The sequence below is a fragment of the Schistocerca serialis genome, chromosome 3 (genome assembly GCF_023864345.2).
Source record: "Schistocerca serialis cubense isolate TAMUIC-IGC-003099 chromosome 3, iqSchSeri2.2, whole genome shotgun sequence".
NCBI classification, from domain to species: domain Eukaryota; kingdom Metazoa; phylum Arthropoda; class Insecta; order Orthoptera; family Acrididae; genus Schistocerca; species Schistocerca serialis.
Window position 1 is genome coordinate 11,245,814 of NC_064640.1, and position 25,948 is coordinate 11,271,761.

The 25,948-nt window shown below is 38.8% G+C and overlaps 2 protein-coding genes across 2 annotated transcripts in view; both read right to left on the minus strand.

Annotated features, from left to right (window-relative positions):
* The window catches only part of LOC126469668 (ceramide kinase), a 276,003-nt gene extending 269,520 nt beyond the window's left edge, over window positions 1-6,483 (minus strand). Inside the window, exon 1 of the mRNA XM_050096817.1 lies at window positions 6,281-6,483. Within this exon, the coding sequence (XP_049952774.1) occupies window positions 6,281-6,407 (127 nt within the window). The 5' untranslated portion in view covers window positions 6,408-6,483. The remainder of the gene's footprint in view (window positions 1-6,280) is intronic.
* A 17,529-nt stretch (window positions 6,484-24,012) lies between these two features.
* The window catches only part of LOC126469669 (selenide, water dikinase 1-like), a 166,144-nt gene continuing 164,208 nt past the window's right edge, over window positions 24,013-25,948 (minus strand). Inside the window, exon 7 of the mRNA XM_050096818.1 lies at window positions 24,013-25,643. Coding sequence (XP_049952775.1) covers window positions 25,486-25,643 — 158 coding nt within the window. The 3' untranslated portion in view covers window positions 24,013-25,485. The remainder of the gene's footprint in view (window positions 25,644-25,948) is intronic.

Consider the following 25,948-nt stretch of genomic DNA (forward strand, 5'->3'; position numbering starts at 1 on the left):
CATCAGTACATGAAGTTTTTCTGGTCTTAGTTGAGCTGTGATTGTTCCCTCGCGGTTCCACTTCACAATCACATCAACAGTCGACTTGGACGTCTTTAGAAGAGTTGAAACGTCCCTGTTGGATTTGTTACTCGGGTACCATCTGATGATTAATTCATGTTTGAGGTCACTGAACTCTTCTGTCCGACCCATTCTAACGTTACTACTTCTATACTGCTAACACAATACTCCTCGCCTTCTTTTATACTGGCGGGTCCGCCTCTCGTGACAGCTAGTGCCCAATTCCGAATCCTTTAATCAGACAATGTAGACAGCTCTTGTTCTTCCCTGGATCCATTTGTGAGTCGGACATGAACGGGAATGACTGCTTTTAACTGTGGTACGTGGTATTCTTCGCCATGCATCGTATGGTGGCTTGCAGAGCAGAGAAGTAGATATCTTGATGTAGACTCAAGTTCCACTGTTTTTCTTATTAATTGTTTTCTGAGCAGATTAGAATACCAATATACGTGAACGCCAACTTCTCCTCAATAGCCAGGTTTGTGGCCAGTGTATGGTCATATTCGCTCTACTTCAAACATCATAGGACAACTGGGCGTCGAGGGAAATATGCTCGTCATATTATCAGGGAAGTCGCGGATCATCCCAGTGAAGAATCCTTCGGAAATCAACCTTTTCCGAGAGATGGTATTCAGTTCCAGGTACGTTCTATAGCGTGGAACTCTAGTAAAATCAAGCTGTCGTAGGTGTCGAACGGCTCCAAAAATACCCAGCACTGTTCTTGTGGGATCGTTTTAGGCAATGTATTATGATGAATAGTGCTCGGCGATCTTAAGACGTGCTAGTACCAATATCTGTGAGCTCGTATTCAACAAAGATACAGATTCACACTGCCCCTCACGCGAGATCGGTGACGAAAAACTTAATAATGTGGTAAGGAAAAGCAGAATTATTTTCTCTTGCAATCCTTTCGCAAAGGAAGCTAATGTTAGTCGTGCCGATTACACTCTATCGTGCACTAATCAGCGAGAAAATACTGTATATGGTTCTTCGAATATAACCATTGGCATCACCGTTTCAAACCAGGGAATCACGTTCTAACTTAAAAAGGATAACATTGAAAATGGCTCGTAAAATAAGAGGAACGAAGTCAGTAACATAACACAGTTAAAACACAATATGGTACATATCAGGTAGTGTCAATAGAGTGCCACAGAGAGGACCTAAGGTACAAAGACAAGGAAGTCTGAATCTGCCGGTAGAACGCAAGACTCGATGCAATTCTGACGCACTACTATGATGCAGAACATTCTCAACTATATCCAGTCTTTTATCCCTTAATTTCAATTTTTTTTCTATGCTAGTTTTCAACGAAATTTGGAAATATATAGCTAGGTCCCAAGCTCTGTGAAAACTACGGTGTACTGCAAGGAAAACATAACGAAAAAAGAATCTATTGAGGAAAGCCAAATGTCTACAATCAGAAATACTGCGTTACATGAAAAAGACACGAGCATCTTATGCAAGAGGCCTGTATTCGACTGGAGGTGGAGAATCGAAAAATTTTTGAAAGGTCTGGAGCACGAATGTACAAGGTGACGTTTGGATATAAAGATCAAAGCAGAAGTTTTATGAGTGTGGAACAAACTGCAGGTATGACAGAGAAAAGAAGATTGAGATTTTCTCATCACATCATGAGGATGGACCACATTGTGTTGACCAAGAAGATATGGAACGCGACATAATAGAGAACAATTGGATAAAAGACATGAACGAGAACTGGAAATAATTTGGAATAAGGGGAAAAAATAATGCACGAGAATTGCAGGATTCGTCAAGCTGTAGAAAACAGCGGAAGACCATAGGTAGACTGATTCCAGGTTCAAAATTAAGCTCACATAGTGACAAAAACATCGTAAAATTAGATATAAAACTACATTTAGTTAAATCAGGAAGTAATGCCAACAATTTCATAATCACGCTACTGCTTGGATCCTTAGTATAAAAGTAACTCTTGCAGACAATAAGACCTCACGGTCTGCCACCGTTCCCAGACGGCTGACCAAATTAGTGTATGAAAACAAAAGCATTAAAAACAGCATTCTTACTTCAGAGAACGCGGCATTGCTCCATCTGATTTCGAGAGTTCAAGCTCACTCATACAGGGTGAAAGGGAGAAGAGCTTTGAACATCGGACCGTGGAAAACGATTCAACGAATTTTCAGGCAGAAAATGATAAAACGTTGCCTGAGAACATATACACCACAAAAAATTATCACGTGAACAGGAGTCACAACAGGAAAACGTAAATCCAGAAGATGATGCTCGGTATTACTCGGCGTCAGTGACACTACATCCATGTTGGTGGGAAGCTTAAACTGGAATTAGACCTATCCCTTCCCATTATTAGTCCATAACGTTGTCCCTTTTGCATCCCGTTTGGCCCACAGATAATGTGGATAACTCCGCAAGGACGCTACGTGGAAAGAGTAGCACAAAGGCTCCTGATTCTATCTGCATTTACCCTACTCTGGCAAGATCGTATGTAGAGCAATGGGCTCGTCGGTAAAACACAAGAGAAGTGATCTAGTTACGTTGACACAGTTCGCCACCAATTCTTTTTCAAGTACCAGCAAATGTTCCATACTAGCGTCATTGCCGTCAACACGGTACGTGCAACAAATTCGGTCCTATCTTTGATCGAAACTGGCCCTTATATGTGCAAGTTTTTCTACTAGACGCTTCACAAGAGGTGAAGATCCTTGCTTAAGAGGCTCGACAGTACGGAAGTACCTCAGAATCAGGAAGTGGCCGCTACGAAATGTCGCAGTAGTCTACGCAGACAACTTTTCAGTTCGGTCACTCTTCTGCCTTTGCAGCGCTCTAATGCGTGCAAATTTCTTTTGTCCCATCATAGCAATTCCAATTTTCTCTTTTCCTCCAGTTTATTGATCGCCGACTTCTTCGGGGTTTAAACTCATCTGCATTACAGCACTCCTCCGCTAAGCTGAAAGACATAATTTTATCACAGAAGCAGCATAACATGGAGCAGAAAAGACTGAATTTTTGGTTAACTGAATTCACAAGTGGTCGTGGCCTGTCTCATTTAAAAACGTACATAGTTCACGTACTGGAAATAGGCATAAACTTTGGTAAATAGTTGACCTAGTTCTAGAAATGTATCTATCATAAAAGAAGAATCTGAAGAGATTCTACTAACAATTTGTGGTCAAGTACTTGCCGAATACATGGGGGCCAAAATGGCCAACAGTGTAAGGAAAGTTGGTATCATAAAAATGGAAAAATCACACTGGTTCAGTAAAATCGTAGAAACGGTCGATTTCAGTTCACTATTAGAAGAAATGTAAAGTGCAATTTGTTTCGAAATATTAATTGCTAGTGCGACTCATACTTGAATATTGGTGATGTATATGGGCTGAATGGAGATTAATCCTTTGTGATATCAAAGCATCTCGGTATGGATGTCCGCAGGTCCCCTAGTTCACAGAGAAGCGTAAAAAAACAGGTCGACATTAGAAGAGAAATACAAATTATCTTATGGTAATCTTATTACATAAATTAAAGAACTTCATTTTTGGCGAGAAACCCAAGAATCTGTTATATCCCGTTTTCTTAAGTATAGTCAAATATTCCATTACATGCATCTCAGGGAATTATAAGCATTCTGTCTCGAGCTCAATCGGTGAGAGTGGCGGAAAAAAAAAATCGAAAGTATTATTTTCTCACGCATTTTGCAATTCGTAATCGAGTATTCCCTCGCTGATTTGTGCACAGTAGTGTTTACTCAGCACGACTAACATTAGCTCCCTTTACTACATCCTTTGCGAAAGGAGTGCAAGAGAAAAGAATTCTGCTCTTCCTTGGCACATTATTGTTTGCCCTCGCCGATCTCGCGCGACGGGCAGTGCGAATCTGTATCTTTGTTGACTACAAGTTCACAAATATTGATATTAGCACGTCTTAAAATCGCCGAGCACTATGCATCATAACACATTGCCTAAAACGATCCCACAAGAATAGTGCTGTGTTTTTTAAGCCGTTTTACCAGAGTTCCACGCTAGAGAACGTATCTGGAACTGAATACCATCTCCAGGAAGAGGTTGATTTCCACAGAAATTTTCTAATCAGACGGTATCTGTTTCTACTGTTTGATATGTGTCACAGTAACTTTTCACAACATTAATTGCGAGTTACCAATATTGAATGTGATGGGTTCTAACGAAGACTGATATGCACTGCAGTTTCCTTGTCTGTTCTTTCACGTATTCATGTTTCCATTCATTTGTGTGTTAGACATAAAAGCTGGAAAAGTCTTTTCATTAATGTTCTCCTGTTAACTGATCATTTGATAACGCTATCGACTGGCCTCCTAAAGAAACAAAAACACAAAATATTCCACAAAATGCGTGGATTTGGAAGACAAGTACTACTGCAGCTCCTTCTGCAGCTGGGCAAGGAATTCGTCGCCGTTCTGAATGTAAACTAGTACAGGATGTGGTGTTTAACACTACCGTTCCCTCTCTTGGTCTGACAGGTTACCTTAGCATTTATGAGTATACCTTAATCCATTTACATTAGGTTCACGAGGTAACGTGAAAGTAACTGTATCCGAACTCTGCAGATGTAACGTTATTAAAAGGTATTTAAACTACAAATATTTTTTTCCATTACTGCCGTATTGTGCCATGTATAAGCCTATCCTAAAAGACATTACATCCGAAATTAATTTCCTGGACTATGTCTCTTGTAATACGCTTTCACCCTAAGCGTTACCAGTTACCACCCCCACCCCCCTACACCGCCGCTGGTCAGCAAACATGGTTTCAATGAATTATTTAATAATTATAAATTTGTTTGAGTAACAATCACTCCAAGGGTATCATTCATAATTACTCGACTGAATGCTTTCAGCAGTACACACGCAGAGGTTAATGCTAAATAGTGTACTGTAAAAAAGCGCATTCCGTCCTCGGGTTCCGCATCTGTCATTCAAGACGAGTGACCGCACTGGAATGAATTCTACATGCAAAACAGTCTAAACTCATCTTAGTTTGGATACATGTGACAGGGTGCACCGCGTCTCTGCAGTCGCAGCCGCTGCATATGTCTAAATTACCTTCATCTGGCTTTTCATTTGAATAACATTACAGTTGTAAATTTGGCACCGTACCAAAGCAAAACTATATTAAATATCTGTCTTCATCCTCTTCAGCATTCCTGTAATGATTCCTCTTTGAAAGGAGTCAATCAGCCTTGTTGACATTCAAAGAACATTGTTGCAACATAACGCGCAAGCAATACTGTACCAATTTCCAACATTATAAGTATAAATATATTTTAGTGAAAGGAAGTATTCGTTGGAATGCAGTATTACTTTTGGTGGCGTTGGTTGTGAGGAAACATTCTCCGCATTTTGTCGTACCCAACTGGTCTTATTTTGTAACTGGTGAATAACATATTGCAACACCAATAAACGTTGACGACGTACTACCACAGAAACACATTTGGGAGATCCCAATGTTCCTACTCTCGCACCCCGAAGGAAAGAAGAAAAAAATAATGTTGCAACAATTAGCACTAAAATCATTGTTCAGATGAGAAATAATTAGTTTCTGTTCTACAATCTAAAAACAGGGTCGTTGCATAAACACTGGCAGGTAATTTTTCTCACCGTTAAAAAGAACGTACAAGCTAGTATTTTAATTATAACGCTAGACAAAAACAATAGCATGTGTTCTAGGATACGGAGCCGAGGGACGGCACGGTGATTTGATTTTGAAACGTGACGTTCTGTTATCAACATGCATTGTTTCTTTTCATCTCGAAATATAACATGTTTTGAATTCAGTTATATGACAAGTTAGCTGAAACTTGTCGAATGAAAAGGGATACGCCTTTTACGTACGATATAGCTTCCAAAGTATTATGTATACATCAGATTATCACTTTCACAGACACTGTCATTGGGTACACAAAGGTTTTACGTAAAGTCTTCACTATACAGCGCTTTAGTTTGTCTCAAAAATCATGAATTAATTAACATTTACATTTTACATTCAAGAATTCAAAGCTGGTACGGGCATCTCGTCGCCAAACAGCCACGTTACTGAACATACAATCGACATACCGAAAATCTTGGGACAGTTTGCGAAATTTCAACTATGTGATTCAAGAGAATGCAAAGCACAACAGCAACCTTTGTATTTTATAACAGATTCAACAGTGTATGTAATGCTGCGGCACGTATTTGTTAACTTACTGTATGGAGATCCTTCTGTTTCCCATGTCAGTGTCCCTCGGTGAAAGTAGACTCTACATTTCTTCTTCTTTATGAGAAATGTATTCAATAACACCGGGTCACACACTTCGCCCGCCAAATCTGACATCTTACCGTAATGTACTGATCAATGAATGCGACTACATCCCCAAAAATGTGACAAGGATCACCCACCGCTTGTTTTGCTTAGCGTTGCTCCTTAACGCCATCTGTCGGCACGCTACTAAAGCTACAACAGGCGTGGCAACTTTAAGATAATTGAAATCAAAATGAGACTCGCCAGGTTGTTTAGCCAACTGCAATACAAGCAATAATACATTTATAAATTTTTGTTTTCAGCTGCCTGCTAATCGTAACTACTCAGAATCCAACACTTTACAGTAAACAACACCGGTAGAACATGTATCATAGCAACGAAATAGACAACGGACTGAAAGGGCACAGAACTTCAACAAGGCGCGCATTGTAATTTTTTATGCTCTTTACAAGTCTTTCTTGAACAATATTGTTGCCCAGATACTATTTGTCTCTTCGACGAAGTTGTTACGATATATTTAAACAGAATTTGAACTACTGCTGAAATTTTTGGTTGATTCGATCAAACACAATTACCTTCACAGCCGTATCTCAAGCTACGAATGAGGAAGTGGTAACCTGGAACAAATGAAGTTTTTAGTGAAGCCACTGAAATTAATTTCGTGGCACTTAAGTGAGAATAAAACTGATTACCAACCGAAAATTTGTATTAACAAAATTTTTTAATGTCACTCATTCTCTTTGCAAATTTAAAGGAAGTATTATCCCGGCTTACATTCTCCCACATAGTTAAAATAAACGTGTTCGGTCCGACTTAAGCAAAATTTTTATAGACGTCATACCTAACAAGATCTGCTGAAAACACGTTTGAGCAATTCAAACTTCCCTAAGAAAACAAATAGAAACCTGTGTTGTTAAAGACCGAACTGAACTAAAAATTAAAGTGACTATATTTTATATCAATCTCTGATAAAGTTGCACGGGATGAGACAGACTAAAACCTCTTAAATTTTAAATGACCAAAAACTAGAAAGATGCACAATATGATGTGAAACAGCTTCATCAAGCAGGAAATAAAAAATACACAACACGAGAATGTTTATAAGAATAAGAGCGTCTCCCTCAAATTTAAGCAGTAACATAATATTACAAAATGAAGACGATATCACAAAGACAAAAGAGACTCATTACTTGAGAAAGGTACTTAGGGATCGGCAATAGATTTTGCAGGTAAGAAGAATGCAAAAAGAAAATCTCAAGTGGATCAAGGCAGGCACAATTATTTATAGAATGTTTGCATAGCTATTCACAGATATATTAGTACAAGGGAAAATGACTTGCTCTTCTCTCTAGTGATCTAACTTTGGCACAGGAAGGAATTAAATACACAGCTATACAATATTTTAAGAAACTGCACATGGAAATAACAGCAGTGTTTCCAAATGTATGTTTTCCCTAAAAAACCACCACCTACACCACAGAGGACTTCTTGATTAGATAGTCCACTACCCATGTGTAAATTGATGGTATGTAGCCACATAAATATATTATGAATATGTATGAAATTTTATGTTCCTATGACACATTCCACATCACTTATAATGGATCTGATTTATGGAACAAGACTTCTTGTAAAAGCACTTATTGAACAATCGTGCCACCTCACATTAAAAGACTGTCATTTGACTGCCTGTCAAGCACTTTTTTCTGCATTGCACTTTCGAGGCAATAGTATCTGTGTGTGAACTGTTAGCTTCAATGGATAGCTCACTGTATCAGTGAAAGCTGTACACCCCACACTGCTCAAAAAATATTGTATCATACTCAGTACTTGAACTGGCTATACCTTTTTTTTTATCAGTGCTCTTTTTCCTCAACACTCTTTTGACCGCAGGTAATTGCTGTATACAGCCATGTATGTAATGGAAGTAAACACAAACCTACATTCGTAATGAAGTGCCGTAGAGTCTAATGTGTCTCCAATCATAATGCCACTTGTGGGCATTGCTGTCTGTCAACATACCTCAAGTGGTCATTTCAAGCTTACCTTCAAGTGCTAGTGTGAAAGGCAAAGCTTCAAAAATCTGTCAAACAGTGGACTCCTGTTGCCAACAGCACCAGCTAATGACTACTACCTACACATCGCATCTCATAGGTACCCAAGGAGATTCATCATGATCTGTGCACTGCCATTTTGGAGGCATCTGGGAATAGTTTTGATGATCCTGACACTAAACAACCATCTCCACACAAGAACTTTGGTGTCAAGATGTCCATAATGAATAGCTGTGCAATGCCCAGCACTGTAGTACACAATGAAAGAAAGCAGGGGGTATGGAACTAGATTGACAGCACTGGGTTCCGTGACCTAATGAGATCAGGATTTGTCTGAAATCTTGTGATGGTCATGAAAGAGTGTGGAAGTGTTCAGGTACCGACAAACATCTAAGGTATACAGGTATGGATTCAGCAAGCAGGTGGGTAAATAAAGATCTGAACTGGTGTCATGTACAGAAATTAAGACACCACCTACTGCTATAGAGTAATTTGAGAATATTGTGAAGTATTGGGATAGGATCTTAAAACCTTTTTTCCAGCTCTACAGTCAACATTTCACCCACAATGCAGGGGCATACCACACTCACCTGAAGACCGAGCTGCAAGACGCTTGTTGTATCTGTTGACATGAATCCAACTGATTATGTTTGCGACACTTTTAAGCGTATCATGGCAGGAACTGTCCTTGCACAATAGACAACCTCAGGCAGTCCAACTTTGAAGAGTGGGACAGGCTTAAGCAGCAACGTCTGTATCACCTAGTGAACAACATGCCAAGGAGCAGCCAAGCATCTTACAGTGCACAAGGTGGAGCTAAATACTACTGAATGTAAACCAGCAGTTGATTTTGATTTCACAGACCCGCACTTTGGAACTAAATATACTCCGCTAATCATTTTGTTTGTATTTCACAGAGAAGTTAAGTTCTTGGTTTAATGAGGCTCGCACATTCAGTCATTCATTGATTCCCTGTCCTCTTGAATATAAAACTGCAATTTTCAGATATGCTAGTGCCGCAAAACTTTTTTTATTATGTAAAATGATTTAGCAGCAAACGACAGTCGGTGCTATCACTGATAAATTTTGAGACTGAATATTTGAAGAAGCAATTGAAATTTGTATGATCAATAATTTCATAAACAGAGACGCTGGCTTCTAACTGAGCAAAGCTGGAAGCAAATATTAAGCTCCAACAAAGCAAAACGTGATGCCCAGATGGAAAATGCAACAAAGACAGTGAGTGGAAAGCAACTGGGGCTCTCCCCTCCACTGTCACAACCTCACATATCCCCATCACTGAGCACAGCAATGTCTGAAAGCAGGCCTGGCAAGAACGAATACTACAAGCCTGCAACAGACACTTCATTACATCAGCACCACCTGATGATGGCAGAACAGTTGTCCACTGACATATTGCGAACTTTTGACAGCTGGATTTTGCAGTATACCCGAGAACCATGGAAACAACATATAAACTGGGAAATGCGTGTTTTCTATATGCAATAGATTTAAATATAAAATGAAGTATTGGTAGAAGAGAACTAAAACACCTTGCCACACAAATTAAAGACAAGGGGTGACAAAATCAAGTTACTTATCATCCAGTACAATACCGAATATACAGAGCAGAATAAAGTTCAAGACACAGCCAGTGCTCTAAGAACAAAATTGTTACAAGAAATTCCAGGTATGTAGATAATCTACAAAACTTTGAGAGTTAGCTGTGGAATTTATTAACATATGGTGGACAAAGAAATTTCATAAATACAGACTGAATCAAATGTGTCACATAAAAATATGATTTCTCTAATATAACATTACCAGTAAACCTCCAAGTTTAAGGAATCAAACTCCCATTATAAAACAGCTTCAAACTCCTGATTACTTTTCAAATGAGTGTGTGTGTTAAATATCTGATAAGCATGTAAGTGGGAAAAATTGTCACCAGTTATAAGAAATATTGAAAATCAAATTTTTGTTGCCACTGGAAGTAGACAGGCAACCTGCAACTAGGACCAGGTGACCATACACAGTGTTAGTCATTTAGTAATACAGATGACTGACACAATCACATTCTTTTGAAAAGTTGCAGAATATTCCAACTGGTGATATTTTTGTAATATGTGAATGTGTTCTAATCTGTGTGTATTAATCCTGATTTAGGTTTTCCATGGTCTCCCCTTAAATCACTTCAGACAATTGCCAATTTGATTTTTCAAAAAGATTGCCTGCTTTACTTCCTCCTCTCTTAGTCTAACTGAGGTGTAATGACTACATTATCAATGAGGTATTAAAACTTAACATACATTCCTTCTGAAATGCACAATGGACAAAAATAGTTCATGTAAAGTCTGTAGATGCAATACTGTGTCATTACATACAATGTTTAAAGCTCGGATGATATCAATTTTACGTGATTATGTGTAAGTTGTTTGTTCCCTAACTCTGAGATTTTTACTTTATGGTACTGAATGCAACGCTCTTAACAGTCGGAGCTGTAAACCACCTTTCCACTTTTCATGTAAGTGCAAAAGCCAAAAGGCATCTAAAGGTAACACGTATGAAAAAAAAAATTTGATTATGGTCTCAGTATCAGTGTGTCAAATAGTGGGCTGAAAAGATCATAGTCTGTATTTGTGACTGCCACATTTTTCCATTTTTTTTTTTTCTCAAGTTTATGTAAAGCTTGAAACGTGCTTCACTCTTTCATCCAGAAATTGTTTAGGAAATAATTATATAAAGTAAGAGATATTTACAGAAATACCAGCTGTTTTAGCAGCAAGTGCGCCCTTCTTAGTGAAACTCAATGGGAAGGAAGAGCAAATAAAAATTTCAAGCACACTGTCCAAGTTAGCAGCAGAAAGGGAAAGAAAGAGTCCTGGCCCAATGATACAGAGACAGGAATTATAGTATCTACTGCTTTAATTATTCCAGTGGTTTTGTGGTGTAATTTGTAAGTATCATATCACAAACACAGAGGTTTGAAGTTTTGTACACGGTTAGTTGTGGAATTCCCCCCCCCCCCCCCCTCCTAATAACTATTTGGATAATTCAGTTATGAGGTAAGGAGGTGGCAGCGACATACTACCTGCTATGGTGAAACCAACTTCAAGCCACGACTATTTGTGCTACAAATTCACCACAGGACATGAAAAACAGCTTCAAATTTAATTAGTTTATATTATATTACAACTTTATTTTAGTATTAGTTTCTCACTCCAGATATAATATCTAACATCTAGTGCTCTATTTAAACAAACTCTTGTATTTGCTGCTCTTACACTGAATACCTATTACTGGGAGCTTCAGTCTTTTTAGTCATTACAATTTGTTAAGGAACCCATATACAAAAACAAAATTCAAGGATCAATGACACACAAGTTGTGTGAGCAACTTCTCTGCACTACCTCATAATCACTTAATAAACTGTCACCTATGATTTGCCTTCCATAATTTCTCTGTATGTTAATTCCATGTCACATTGCTTCATATAGTTATATTAACATCTCTGATGTACTCAATAATACCTTGCATGCCTACCATCGCAAATTATTAATCTCTCACTGGCTGTATCCTCTTCATAGGAAACATTCACTTCAATCAGTTTACGGGAATCGCAGAAAATCTGAACCTGTATAGGTGTAAGGTTATTTGGTCCCATATCCTCTCAAATTAGACTCCAGGCCTTAACCACTGCCAACCCTTGCCCAGTAATAACACACAGACATGCAAGGAAGTTACCCACGTGCATCATCATGACTATTCTCTCCTCAGTTCACTAAATCTGACAACGCCATTATTACACCACCATCTTACTATGGCACTTGTTTAAAAGTAAATGGAGGTGTGTGTGTGTGTGTGTGAGAGAGAGAGAGAGAGAGAGAGAGAGAGAGAGAGAGAGAGAGAGAGAGAGAGAGAGAAAGGGAGGGGGGGGGTCCACCTTTGGAACACAATACAGTCGCAGGGTTCTGGTAAACTCATGTTTAATTTCCTGTTATGACATTTTTCAGTGGATCTGCATGGTTGCAGACTTTCTCTAGCAACTCGTGAGCATCTTCCAATTACCACTGTCACACATTTCATACCAAAAACATCAGAAAACATTTGATGGCACAAGCCAGTTGATATGCCAACATCAGTGACTTCTTTGACTGATTCAATGATTAGTCGTTTTTCCCAAAATTTCATTAGTTGTTATCTGCAATGATATCCAGGACCCTCGTCAGCTTCAACACCTTCATGGCCTCCTTCAAACTGCTTACACCACTCACATTCTCATTTTGCTCACAGCAGACTCACCAAAGCAATATTTAGTATTTCCAAAATTCTGCTGGACTTTATCCAGTCTCTCAGCAAAATATACTACAAATTATCTTGATCAAACAGTCCATGGGTGTACTGCCAGTCCATAGTGTCCAACAGGGACAATGTTTCAGTGATCAGACACCTCACCATCGTCAGGTGCATTGACAAGTTGAGCTTCGAGGACACACAGCTGACTTCTATCCCCTCACCACCAGCCATTACCTCTGTGGACGCAGAGGGAATAGCTTGTGATGGGAATTTATAGAAGTTGGCCACCTGCCCTCAGTAACTCAGTTCAACACACCTGACGATGGCAACATGTCTGGTCACTGAAATAGTGTGCCCATTGGACACAGGCAGTACACCCGTGGACTGTTTGATCAATAAATATGCCAGGAGAACCTACAGACTTACACAAATTATCTTATCCACTTTTACAGTAAATAAATGTCAATACTACCAAAACACATTTAATCTTTTAGACAGATGACAGACTAAATGTTCCATATCGCTAACATTGTAGAAATATTTTTACAATCTGTTTACCAACATTTCAGAATAATGCAAATCTGACAACATAGGAAATAAGAGAATTCCCATTACTTATTCAGGGTGTATACGTTGACAAGGCGAGAGAGAGAGAGAGAGAGAGAGAGAGAGAGAGAGAGAGAGAGAGAGAGAGAGAGAGAGAGAGAGAGACGGATTTCCCGGTTAAAATTACACTTTTTCCCGGGTGAAAATACACTTTTTTCGTGTTAAGTGACAGTATACTTTTCCTCGGAACTGTAAAACTTATCAATCCTTTGAATGGTTATGGTTTCATACACCGGCGTATAACTTGAGGACCTTTAGGAAACCAAATGTAGTAAAAAACACGTTTTGGAAAGATCTTTGATGTGCAGCAACATGTACGCTGCATATTTTCGTATTACGAAAGTGTAAATTTAAATTCCACCAAACGCCGCATGTTACTCTCCGAAACATTGAAATCAAGATTGCAATGCGTTTTTGTAGCCAGTCAAAGCTCGTCCCCGTGATATCGCCAGCCGATGACAGCGGATCTTCTAGCATAGGATACGTAATGTAGTCAGCCAATAGCAATATTACTGCCAAGTAGAGCGTACACACAAATAGGAAAAGTTAATGGTTTGAATTAATACACACAGCGTTACTACAAGAAAAGAAAAGCTTTCACATACAATATTGGCCTCTAAGATTAATAAGCTGCAAGAGAAGCTAAGCTTTCACATATAATGTTGATTTTTTTGCGCGCGTTACACTTTAAGGTACATCACACAAATAAGCCAGTAAAATTTTTAGTAAAGACATAAATGTTTGATCTTCTGAGGTCGAAATTTTTCTAAATGTACGTCCTCAAAGACTATATTTTTAAATGAGCGTCAAACGCTCTCTGATTTAAGAAATTCATCGCACATAATTCATCTTGCATAAAAGGAAATTTACTTTGAAAGTAACGCTTTTAAAACAACCATTCGCAATATTTTCCCGTGACCTGTTAGAAATATGTTCGTTTCGTAATTTCCAGAGAGCGCCAGAAACAGGCGTCACTGCGCTTGCGCAGCTACGATGACGCAGGAAGCCCGTATGTTCGCAGGTGTAAAACATTAAAAGATCTTACACTATGTCATAAAAGAAACAAGACATCAGAGGATACCCCAAGAAAATCGTAATTTCGTGACCCATACTAAAATTCGTAATTCGGCTTAAAGTGCACATTCGTATGTCCAGATTCGGATGTAAATTTTCTTGAGTACCGGTACTGTTTTATTTCATGTTTGGTTCTTTATTATGGCATAATGTCATACGTGCTAGAAGACGAAAACATGCACTTTTGAAATGCAGCGAACAGTTGAAACTAGCCCATAGTATGGAATCAAACACCTCGTTTCAAATAAATTGACTGCCCCAGCGGAAAAGATTAATAAAAAGCCAAATTTCTTTAGAAAACCGACAAAAATAACTTCATTGTTCTGCAAGGCGATTAATGATAAACTGTCAGAAAGGTGGAGATAAAACCTGAAACTAACAACATATTTTAGCCTTCCGTAATTATGCGAACGAATTTTAATTCATTTGATAGCTCACGGCCATAGATATCCGTTTTCTTTTCATTTAATGTGAGAGCAATAAATGAATAGGAAACAGCAAAATCACTAAACATAAACACGAGTCATACGGAGACACCCCACTACAACTCAGACTGCTCTGTGGATCAGCCTCGGATCTCCGATATTTCCGAACCGGGCCGATACTAGATAGTGGCCCCCAACCACACGTCTGTAGCCAGAAGCGCGAGAAGGCACTTCTCATACGCGACTCAACTGCGCATGCACAAGAGCCCGCCCACAACTGCTCAAACGAATCTAAAGTACACAGTTGCGACGTCACACTCATCGGAGGCAATTTGTTGTTAGAAAGCATTGCATAGTCTTCCCAAAGATTTTGACACACTTTGCAGTTGGCAAACGCTTGTATGAGCACTTTGTTTTATTGTTGTATATGGCGTACTTCATTTGCGACCTAAGTTTTACTGTCGTCTTTTTTCTTTCATTCATGTTTTGTTGCTGCAGTATTATTCTGCAGAAGCGGGACACAGTAATATCCTTTGTTAGAGTATTTGTTCTTACCCGTCAAAATCACAAAAATTTAACTGAAAACTAAAACAATGAACAATTCCCGGAATTCCGAACAATTCACGGGTTTATCCCGCTTTCCTCCCGGACGAAAAAATTCCCGGGTTTTTCCCGGATCTCCCGGGTCGTATACAACCTGTTATTGAAAACATCTTGTCTATGAAAAGTGAATTCATAAATTATACAGCACAAAGTTCTTGAATCTGTAAATTAGGTTAAGCATTTCACAAACTAACTTTTAACAGAATGTTTGTCATCTGGTTTTTATCAAAATCTTAATCTTCGTGTGGATGCAACTGATTTTTAAAATAGTTTATGTATGCCATATATGTTGTCCAATGATTCTGGAAAGTGCAGCAAATGCAATTAGGATGACCTCTTAACAGACAGACTAACTGCTCCTTAGCATATTTATGGTCACCACTAAATCTTTGCAGGTCATTGTCAATGTGCTTAAACCTATCTGTGCATTTTTTCCCCACCCTCATCCTATTTGCATCACAAATTGTCATAGGAGACACATCGATATTCTCTTTCCATCAACATACACATATACATATCCAGCAGTCATGGCCCCTGCAGACCACATGCTGCTTCCACAAACCATCTCCCCACCTTTCTGTTTTGTACTCCGTTTCTCAACATCTGTTCAGTCCCATGTTCTTCCCCAGGTCCTCTACTCAGTGCTGCCTTTATCTTCATATGGGGCATCTGGCATTTGGTTTTCCCTTAAGTGCTATCTTCACTTGTCTTCCTTCTGGCATACAGGTTATATGGGCTGTCCCCCCGATTCTTTTGCTCTTCAGCTTCTGTAGGACTAGTGGTTGTTGCATCAAGAGGTAGATTTCCTCATTCCCCATTCTCCGTTATCTAAAACTGGTCCCCATATTTTCATTATTAATTTTCTTGCAAATATTGATAGTTTTTCCTTTTCTCCTGTAGTCATGCTCCAGGTTTCTGAATCATGCTGTGCATATCAATATGTTATATATTCTCATTTCTGTATCCACTGATATTGGCCTTGAGCTGTGTGCGTGAACAAGGGAGTACATGCCTTTCATTGCCACTGCTGGTCTTTCCTTTAAGTCCATTTTCATGCTACTGTTGGGAAACCAATTCTTTCCTTGATGTTCATTTCCACGCTGCTCTTGCTGGTAAACTAAGATCCCAAATATTTGACGTGGTGTACTCTGTTGAACCTTGTACCATCTGTCTCCAGGAATTCTTGCTGCTCTGGAGTTCTTTCTAATTCCACAAACTCCATTTTGTCTTGATTCACCTTTAGCCCAACCTTCTGTGCCAAGTTGTCAATTTTTTTTATCTCCCCCCCCCCCCCACCCCCTCGTGGTGTGATTCACTAGTAGTACTATATTGTGTGCATATGGGACAATTAAATTACCATCCATCTGCACTTGCCACCAACACAACCCAAAGTATGGAAACCACAGAATTAGCTCTGCTCTTAGGCTTCCCCCTGTATAAACGTGCAACAAATTGCCTGTTGAGAAGAGGAGGAAACTGGAAAAAGTTAGTGGAAATTTTAACAGCAGCCCATTATTGATGAAAAAGATTTTGTTTTTATCAAAGACTAATTTTTACAGAGTGACAAAAAATTCTCTCCTTCATAACTGTAACTCAGCAAGTACTCTGAAAAAAAGGGTTAATGATCATCCAAAAGCTGCCTCAGGTCTCATAAAACTTAAAACTCATTTTACATTAACTGAAACCCCATAACTGCAATCTGAAACAGAAATGGTCAAAGCCAACCACTCACCTGTAGTTGAGTGATAGCGTGGTCACAAGACGACACCACCACCACCACCACCACCACCACCACCACCACCACCACCCCCCCCCCCTCTAAAAAAATAAAATAAAAAATCAGAGGAACGGTAAGGAATTGAAAAACAGAGTTACAAATATCTGGGCTAGTGCGTCTATAAAAATGGAAGATACAAAGGATGGACAGTTCCCACCCGCTTAGTTTACAGCAGCTGGTATAGGTAGGGAGGGCACTAAACTAGCTGTTACAATCATTGATATTGTTTCATGTTCATTCAGCAAATGGCTGGTGGAGTTTACAGTTAGCCAGAGTTTGGCAATGGCTGTTCATGTTAAGCAGATGCGTATTTCATATAGAACACTGCACAGTAATAGAAATACAGCTCTTACATAACCGTGACTGACCTTACGTGTAATAACATATTTTACAAGATGGGAAACATCTGTGACTGGACTCCGGCAAGTGGCAGAGAGATGTACAGATACATAGTTTGTCCACAGGGAGAATGAAAATGTTTAGCTGCTTGGACTGGTAGCAAGAGTGGCACAGCGATAAATTAGGTTGCTGTGTAGGTTAGGTGCAGAACAGAATACTACTATGGTGCTGAGAATAGGCTTTATATATGACATCCCTCACCTTCAGGGCATGGCAAGAGGTGGTTTAAGACCTAGAAGAGGATGTGGTTGAGTTTTCAGGATGTGGTTGATAAGATCAATACTGAATAGTGATATAATTACAGTGGTGACACGGGTTTTCTGAGAAGAAATCACATGGAAAATTTGTGAACTAAGAATATATTGTGTGTCTGCAAATGCTTTGGCAAGGTTATCAGCATATTTTGTTAACTCCTATTTTCTATTGCGGGTGTAGGTGCAAAGTTTTTAAGGGAAAGGACTTCTGATATGGAATGAATGACAGCTGTCAAAATGGAGGTACTGTTGGTAGATTTGATATGGACAGATATTTTTATGCAGTCTTCTGCGAGGTGGGGACCAACACCTAAGAAGATAGGTCGTGTATCAGGAGAATCAAGTACAGTTAATTTGAGAAATTTTTAGGTTTGGGGAAAGGGTGGGGGTTTGCCCTTCTCATGAATCCAGGTAACAAAAACAGGGTCATTGGGTCTGAAGCAGGTTTTCTAGGTGTTGTGTATACAGAAAGGATTCCTTTACGTGCCCTATGGCTATGGGTATCCATGGCACATTCAATGATCTGTTTGTGCAGTTGGGACTTCCATGGAGAGAGAATTATTGCCAGCATTTGGTTGCCAAAAGGATTATGAAGGAGGTAGTGGATTTGGTATTGCAGAGCTGACAGAGGTAGTGTTCCATGGCAGCAATACTATTTAGACAACAATGTTGGTGTATAGGGAAGCAGAGAACATGGTGAACAATAAGGAGCCTGGTGATAATAGAATAGGAACTGTGGATAGACAAGTGAATTAAGTTATAGTATCTAGGATGTAGGAAGGAAGAATGTGGGCAATATGCAGGCTATGCTGGCCACAGACAGTAGTGGACCTTTCTGTGGCAACATTTCTAACCTTCTGCACAGGGGCAACCAGAGGAGTCATGTTTGTGAAGCATTGGGCACAGGTCAAAGGTGGGTCTACGAGAGAGATTGCTGGAATAAGGAGGGTGGTGGGTTCAGGTGACAGGTTTTAGTGTGGTTCTAATATTTGAGGACCTGTTGGAGGTCATGCTAGAGTTCTGGGATTGGAATGTACAAGGCTTTTAAGTAATGGTATCAGAATATTGGCCATAGCAATTAATGAGCATGGGTGTGCAGTTCTTATCTCTGAGGGAGGTCAGGATTGTCTCTAAGGTCATGTCTCCTGTATCTCAGGTCCATAGCCGTGATGATGTACTCACTAGGAAAAGATTTAGGGAAGGAAGGTGAGCCAGATGAGGCATGCAAAATTATTAAAAGCTTTTAAATGATGATGGCTTCATTCTGTTACAATGCCTCGAAGATAAAATAGTCCCATTTAGATCTCTGGGCAGGAATTACTCAGGATGATGATATTACTAAAGGTCAGAGCATGAAATATTACAATATTATCCTTAATCAGATAGGTACGGTACAAAATTTTAAAAAGGGAAATTGGTAGTTTGAAGTTGGATGTAGTGGGAATTAGGACTTCTGGCCAGGTGAGCACATGGTTATAAATACAAAATCAAATACAGGTAACACAAGAATAGGTCCAATAATAAATAAGAAAATACGAATGTGAATGCAAGTAAGGTACTACAAACAGCATAGTGAACACATTATCATGGGCAAGATGACAAAGCCAACACCCACCACATTAGTACAAGTTAATATGCCAACTAAAAATGGAGATGATGATGATGATGAAAGAATATAAGATGAGACGAAAAAATTATATAACCGAGGGACAGGAAAATTAAATATTGATGGGGGACTGGAATTCAATAAAAGGGAGAGGAAGGGATGGAAAAAATAGTAGGGTAATATGGACTAGAGGAGAGGAATGAAAGAGGAACATGTCTGGCACAGTTTTGCACAGAGCACAATTTAATAATCGCTAATATTTGGTCTATGAATCATGACAAAGTTGTACACATGGAAGAGACCTGGAGACACTGGAAGGTTAAAGAAAGACAGAGATTTCAGAACCAGATTTTAAACCTTAAAACGTTTCCAGGGCAGATGTGGACTCTGACCATAGTTTATTGGATATGATCTGTAGATTAAAACTGAAGAAATTTCAAAAAAGGTAAGAAATTGAGGAGACAAGACCTGGTCAAGTTGGAAGAACCAGAGGTTATTGAGAGTCTCACAAGAAGCATTATGCAACGATTGACTACAACAGAGGAAAGGAATACAACAGAAGATGATTGGGTAGCTTTGAGAGTTGAAATACTGAAGGCAGCAGAGGATAAATTGGTAAAAAGACAAGGCTTTATAGAAATACTTGGGTTATCACACGAGACATAGTATTTAACTGATAAAAAGACAAAATATAAAAATGCAGCAAATGAAGTAGGAACAACAGACGCCTGAAAAATGGGACTGTCAGAAAGTGCAAAACAACTAACCAGGAATGGCTAGAGTACAAATGCAAGGCTATACAAACATAAAACAGAGAAAAGATATAGGAAAATTAGCGACCTCAGGAGAACACACAGGCAGGAGTATGAATTGCAAGAGCTCAGACAGAAAACCAGCACTAAGCAAAGTAAAGGTGGAAGGAGTATATAGAGGTGGGACGAACATGAAGGTAATACTGTAGAAATGGAAGAGGATGTAGAAGATGAGATGGGACATACAACACTGCAAGAATAATCTGACAAAAACCCAAACTGAAACAAGATATGCAGACATTCCTTCTGAACTATTGATATGCCAGCTGGGATGAAACTACTTGACCTGATGTGCGGGACGTATGAGAAAGGCAAAATACCCCCAGACTTCGAGAACAATGTAATGATTCCAATTCCAAAGAAATCAGGTGCTGACAGGTGTGAATGCTACAAAACTTTCAGTTTAATAAGTCATGGTTGTGAAATAATGACACAAACTATTTACAGAAGACTGAAAATGTGGTAAAAGGCAATATCAAGGACAATAAGGTTGGGTTCCAGAGAAATGCACGAACACATGAGGCAACACTGAACCTACGACTTCAAACCTTCATTTTTTAGCACTTGTACATTCACAAAAAGCTTTTGGCATTGTTTACGAACACATCCGTTGAAATACTGAAGGTAGCAGGGATAAAATATATGGAGCACACAGTTATTTTCAAATTGTACAGAATGATGACAGAAGAGGCAAAGGTGAGAAGCAAGCGAGACAGAGTTGTAGCCTATCCCCCGAAGTTATTCAGATTTGTACATTGAGCATGCAGTAAAGTAAACCACGAAGAAATTTGGAAAGGGAATTACCATTCAGGGAGTAGAAATAGGGTTTGCTGATGGTACTGCAATTCTATCAGAGACATCAAAGAACTTGGAAAAGCAGCTGAACAGAATGAAGTATCATGGAAGGAGGTGGGGTGGGGGTGTTTATAAGATGAACATCGAACAAAAGCAAAACACGGGTAATGGAAAATAGTCAAATTACATCAAGCAATGTTCAGAGATAGTAGCAGCAATAGCAGCAGCAGCAGCCTTCAGTTTAACATGGAAACCAGACCACATGTCATTCTTGGTGACTCCCCACATCATTCAGACGTGAAGGCTTAATAGGCAGGTTGATAATTTCCGTGGTCCAAATAGAATTCAATCCTATGAACTTTGTTTCCAGGCACACACTTTACCACTATTGTTGGTATCATGTAAGGCAGCAGCCCGATATTCAGCCATTCCGTGCATTCCCCTCCACTACCCACTGGTGGCCAATAATATGCATTCACTTTCTGAGTGGCTAACATAGAATTACAGCTGGAAAGTGAGAATCTCACTCCTACATGCTGCACTTCGCGACAACCGAATTATTCTTTTAACTATGAATTTTTTGGTTTCCTTTTTTTGCAGCAGTATAGCTGTGAATGTGTATCTTGTAAATGTTTAAGTACGATTAAAAAAAAAGAGTCAGGTGATAGAAATAAATGTAAGTGCTTCACAAGCAGACGTGGCGGATTATTTACTGCATTTATAACTTTTTCAAAAGTTAATCTGACATTGAAAACACAAGAATGGACTCTAGAATCATATGGTGTCGGCAAGACAACTATAAAGAGAATTGTAATGGAAAGTGTCAGAGCAGTAGGATCCATAAAAAGTTGGTTTCGTGTCACCTGGAAAGCGTTGAAATCGCAAGGAACCTGTAAAACAAATGGATGGTTTTAACAAAGATATTTTAAAGTGCTCCATGGGAATGATGACTGCCCGACATAACAAAAACGTGTTACACTAATGCAGACTTCAATGGTAAGCACTTGGTCAAGGCAAAGAATTTTAAATTTGTTGGTTCCAGATACGTTACGAAGAGAGTTTTTGGTTCAAAGAAGTGACCTAGGTGCCGCATGAACTATACCCCATATAAATATTCACAATACAAGAGAAGGAAGTAGTTCAACAGTGTATTACCTTGGTGAAACATGGGTCAATTAGACTGTGTGGCATGTTGAAAAGCTTCAGAAAGAAGAATTTGACAGGGAAGTGATGATAGATATAGGCCTTGAACCTGTTCTCATAAATTTAAAATCAGATTGTTCGGAAACAGACTCAGATAGAAGTGACGATGTTATTATGATGTAGACTTTGGAACAAAGTAACAATATTTTTTTTAGTTTTAAAGACTCGTGGTTTAAAAAATGTGTCAACATATCAGTTGCGTACATAGCGATGACAACTTCCTTGCCTTTTTGATTAGGACTTTGTACCTTTTTAATTATGCAGACTGTAATGATCAACATATTGCCCAAGGAGAAGTTAAGCTTCTCCCACTATGTTGTAAACCTCTATCATTTTCAAGACACTAACTGGATAAGGCCCTATAATGACAGTAACTGTTACTTGTCGAGATATTGGTGGTTTACGATGTTATCGGTCAGATTCCCTGCAGTTATTCACAGATGACAATCAATTGTTTGCTTATTGAATGAATTATAAATGCAATCTCTCACTGCAATACCAAACATGTTAGTTTATACTCATAATGCCTGTTAATAACAAAAAATATGACAACTTGCTGACCATTTTTACGGTAGTCTTTTCTACCACCAATTCATTTTTAGATGCAGGGATTACATGTAACTATCGTCTGACTATCGCACGCACGCCCCCCCTCCCCCCCACACACACCTTACATGTTTTTAAAAATTCTGTTGAGCAGAAGCAGTTGTCAAGCAAATATAATGATTTTGGTTTGTGCTTGAAGTTAATTTTGTTGTGTATTAAATTTTTACTTATAATGCAATTCAAGTTGCAATAAATGGTTATTATTGCAAGCAGTTTCAATGTCATTTTGAGAAAAAATGCACTTCACGTCTTCACAAAGACGTGTCCGCTGTTCTCGCCTCTCCAGAGTAAATCTGTGGAGCAGTGGGTGTGAATTAATATTTCTCTCATGACAATTGATCATCATAAATTTGAATGAATAATACAATGTACCATAGGCGAACGAGCCTGACTGTTATCCGCAGCAATGCAGTTCAGCGATGTTGACTTCGTTCGCCCACTCTTCGCTGCTGCTGCTGCACATGCACAGCTCTCATCCCCCCACATTCCCTTTCCACTATGCCTCTATGCGTGGAAGCGCCATCCTAGGTGACGCGGGCATTAGGCAACAAGGCTCTACAAGGAAACAGATTAGGAAGCGAAACACTAAAAACACTAGGTGAGTTTTGCTATTAGGGCAATGATGGTCGAAGTAAACACAATACAAAATTCAGACTGACTATAGCAAGGAAAGTATTTATCAGGAAGAGGAGTTTTTTTAACATCTAATATAAATTTATAACTGTTTGGAGGTATTTTATGAAGGTATTTGTCTGGAGTGTAATCTTGCAAGGAGTAAAATGTTGACAAGAAGAGAATAGAAGCTTTCAAAATGTGATGCTATAGAACACAGCTGAAGATTACATGGTTGGATTGCATAACTAATGGGGTGGTACTAAATAGAATTGGAGAGAAAAGGAATTTGAGGCACAACTTGGTGACAAGGGACTGGTTGATAGAACACATTGGGAGACATCAAGGAATCATTAATTAAGTATTGCGGGAAGCGGAGGGGGGGGGGGGGGGGGCACAAAAATTGTAGAGAGGCCAAGAGATGAATGCAGTAAGAAGGTCCACAAGGGTTTAGGTTGCAGTAGTTACGCGGAGAAGATGAGGCTTGCTCAGGATACGCATGTGGAGAGCTGCGTCAAACCAGTCTTCAGACTGAAGACAAGAACAACAACATAATTTAAGTTTGAAAAAATTAACTTTTATTCGTACAGCACACAAACAACTGTTATTACATTATAGTTATGTAATTTATAATGTCAATTGTGGGATGCAGATCGCTGGTAATTGGTAACAGTAGTAGTAACATAGGCAGTACACATCTGCAGACTCTGTTTATGAATGAAGATGGGTAAATTTAACATTTGTTTCAGCTCTAGAATATTCAAAATGTGCAAAGTGACATTATGTATTTGTGTACCGTAATTCTATGTAAATAATTATTCTAGATGTATCCAAACACAGACAAATTAAGTTACAATAAACCTGATACATGACAGGACTTTTTTCATTTTAAATGGAACTATTTCATTTTTGGCATTCTCCACCTTTTTAAACTAATTCATAAGAACACTGAGCATAGATATACTACACAGAGCAGGATTAAATAATTTTACTAATATGTCTAAATGGCTGGAACTACTTGCCACACAAGAAACGTTTTTGACACTTACGGTTAAAATGTGAAATAATCATAAAATTTCAGTCAACAGTAAATCTGTATCATAAAAATCCAAAAACCCTGCCACGTCTCACAAGGACCACCCAAAAAGAAAAATCTTAATCTAACAGAAAAGAAACTGATAACTACAATGTCTACAATAACTGTAACTCATTAAGTACACAAGAATTTTAACTGATTTTACAGCTCATAAGCAGTATGATGAAGACATCTTATGAAGACAAACATTATCATCATTGCAATAGCTGTTAGAAACTTTGGCTATCACAAGTCATTCAATGCCTGGCTACAAAACATGTTCATCGCAACTGCAATTATCAGTCTCACTTTTACAACATAAACATTGGATTGTAAGCACAGCATTCAATTGCAAAAATGCTGTAACTGATTAAATCTTTCACAAAATCACTTCAGGAATCTAACAGATTTATCACAAATGGCAGGTACTCCAATTTCCATTCACTTCTTGTGCTACTATACCCTTTTAATTAAAAATTCCAACAAATATATAAACAATAACATAAAATAACAGATTTTGCAGCCTTGACTAATTCAATTTTTAATTTAAACTGCTAAACACTATCATCATCGTAACAGCTGTTTCAGAAACTTTAACTACTACAAATCATTCAGTGTCAAACAGCTCAAATTTTCTCTCTCAGGCTACATATCAGATTAAATATCCTAACATAATAAAGTTCGTTAAATGCATTTTGCCCCCTAAAATGATTGCTTAGAATTATGGACCACAACAATGAGAGAACAAAAAGCAGGTCTATCCAGCTGTGTCACATTAAGTATTTGTACAAGAAGAGTTATTTCCTTCCTCCAATAAGTAATCAGGGATAAGTCAAACATCACTTAAATTTATAGTGGAAATGGAAATCAACTAAATATCTAACAGTCAGATACTGTTTATTTAGGCCAAAAGATACCTTCATGAAAGCATGAATGAAATGTACTGCAATATTTTATGCAATTTCAAGTATTGTGGCATCTGATTTTATTTGTGCTGTTCTCTGACCCTGACAAACAGTACCAATAATCCATGGTTCATATCCTTCCTTTGCAGAAAATTCTCTGATGAACTCATGAGCTCTAGTTTCGTCCAAACAGATCAAGAGCCCTCCTGCAAGCAAATAACCAAAGTATCAAAAACACAAACCAACATGAGCGGGCGTGAATGCGCGCACGCGCACACACACACACACACACACACACACACACAGACCAAAGCAAAAACTTGGGAACTTGTCACTGATCAGGTCCTTTGACAAGTCACCTCCAGATTAACCACCACTATGTCTCTGAACCTTAATACTGACACACTATAACTAATGTCACTTCTTTCACTGCTTCAAATAATGTCAGGGGGTTGGTTGGTTGGTTTAAAGGAGTGGGGGAAGGGACCAAACTGCGAAGTCATCGGTCCCT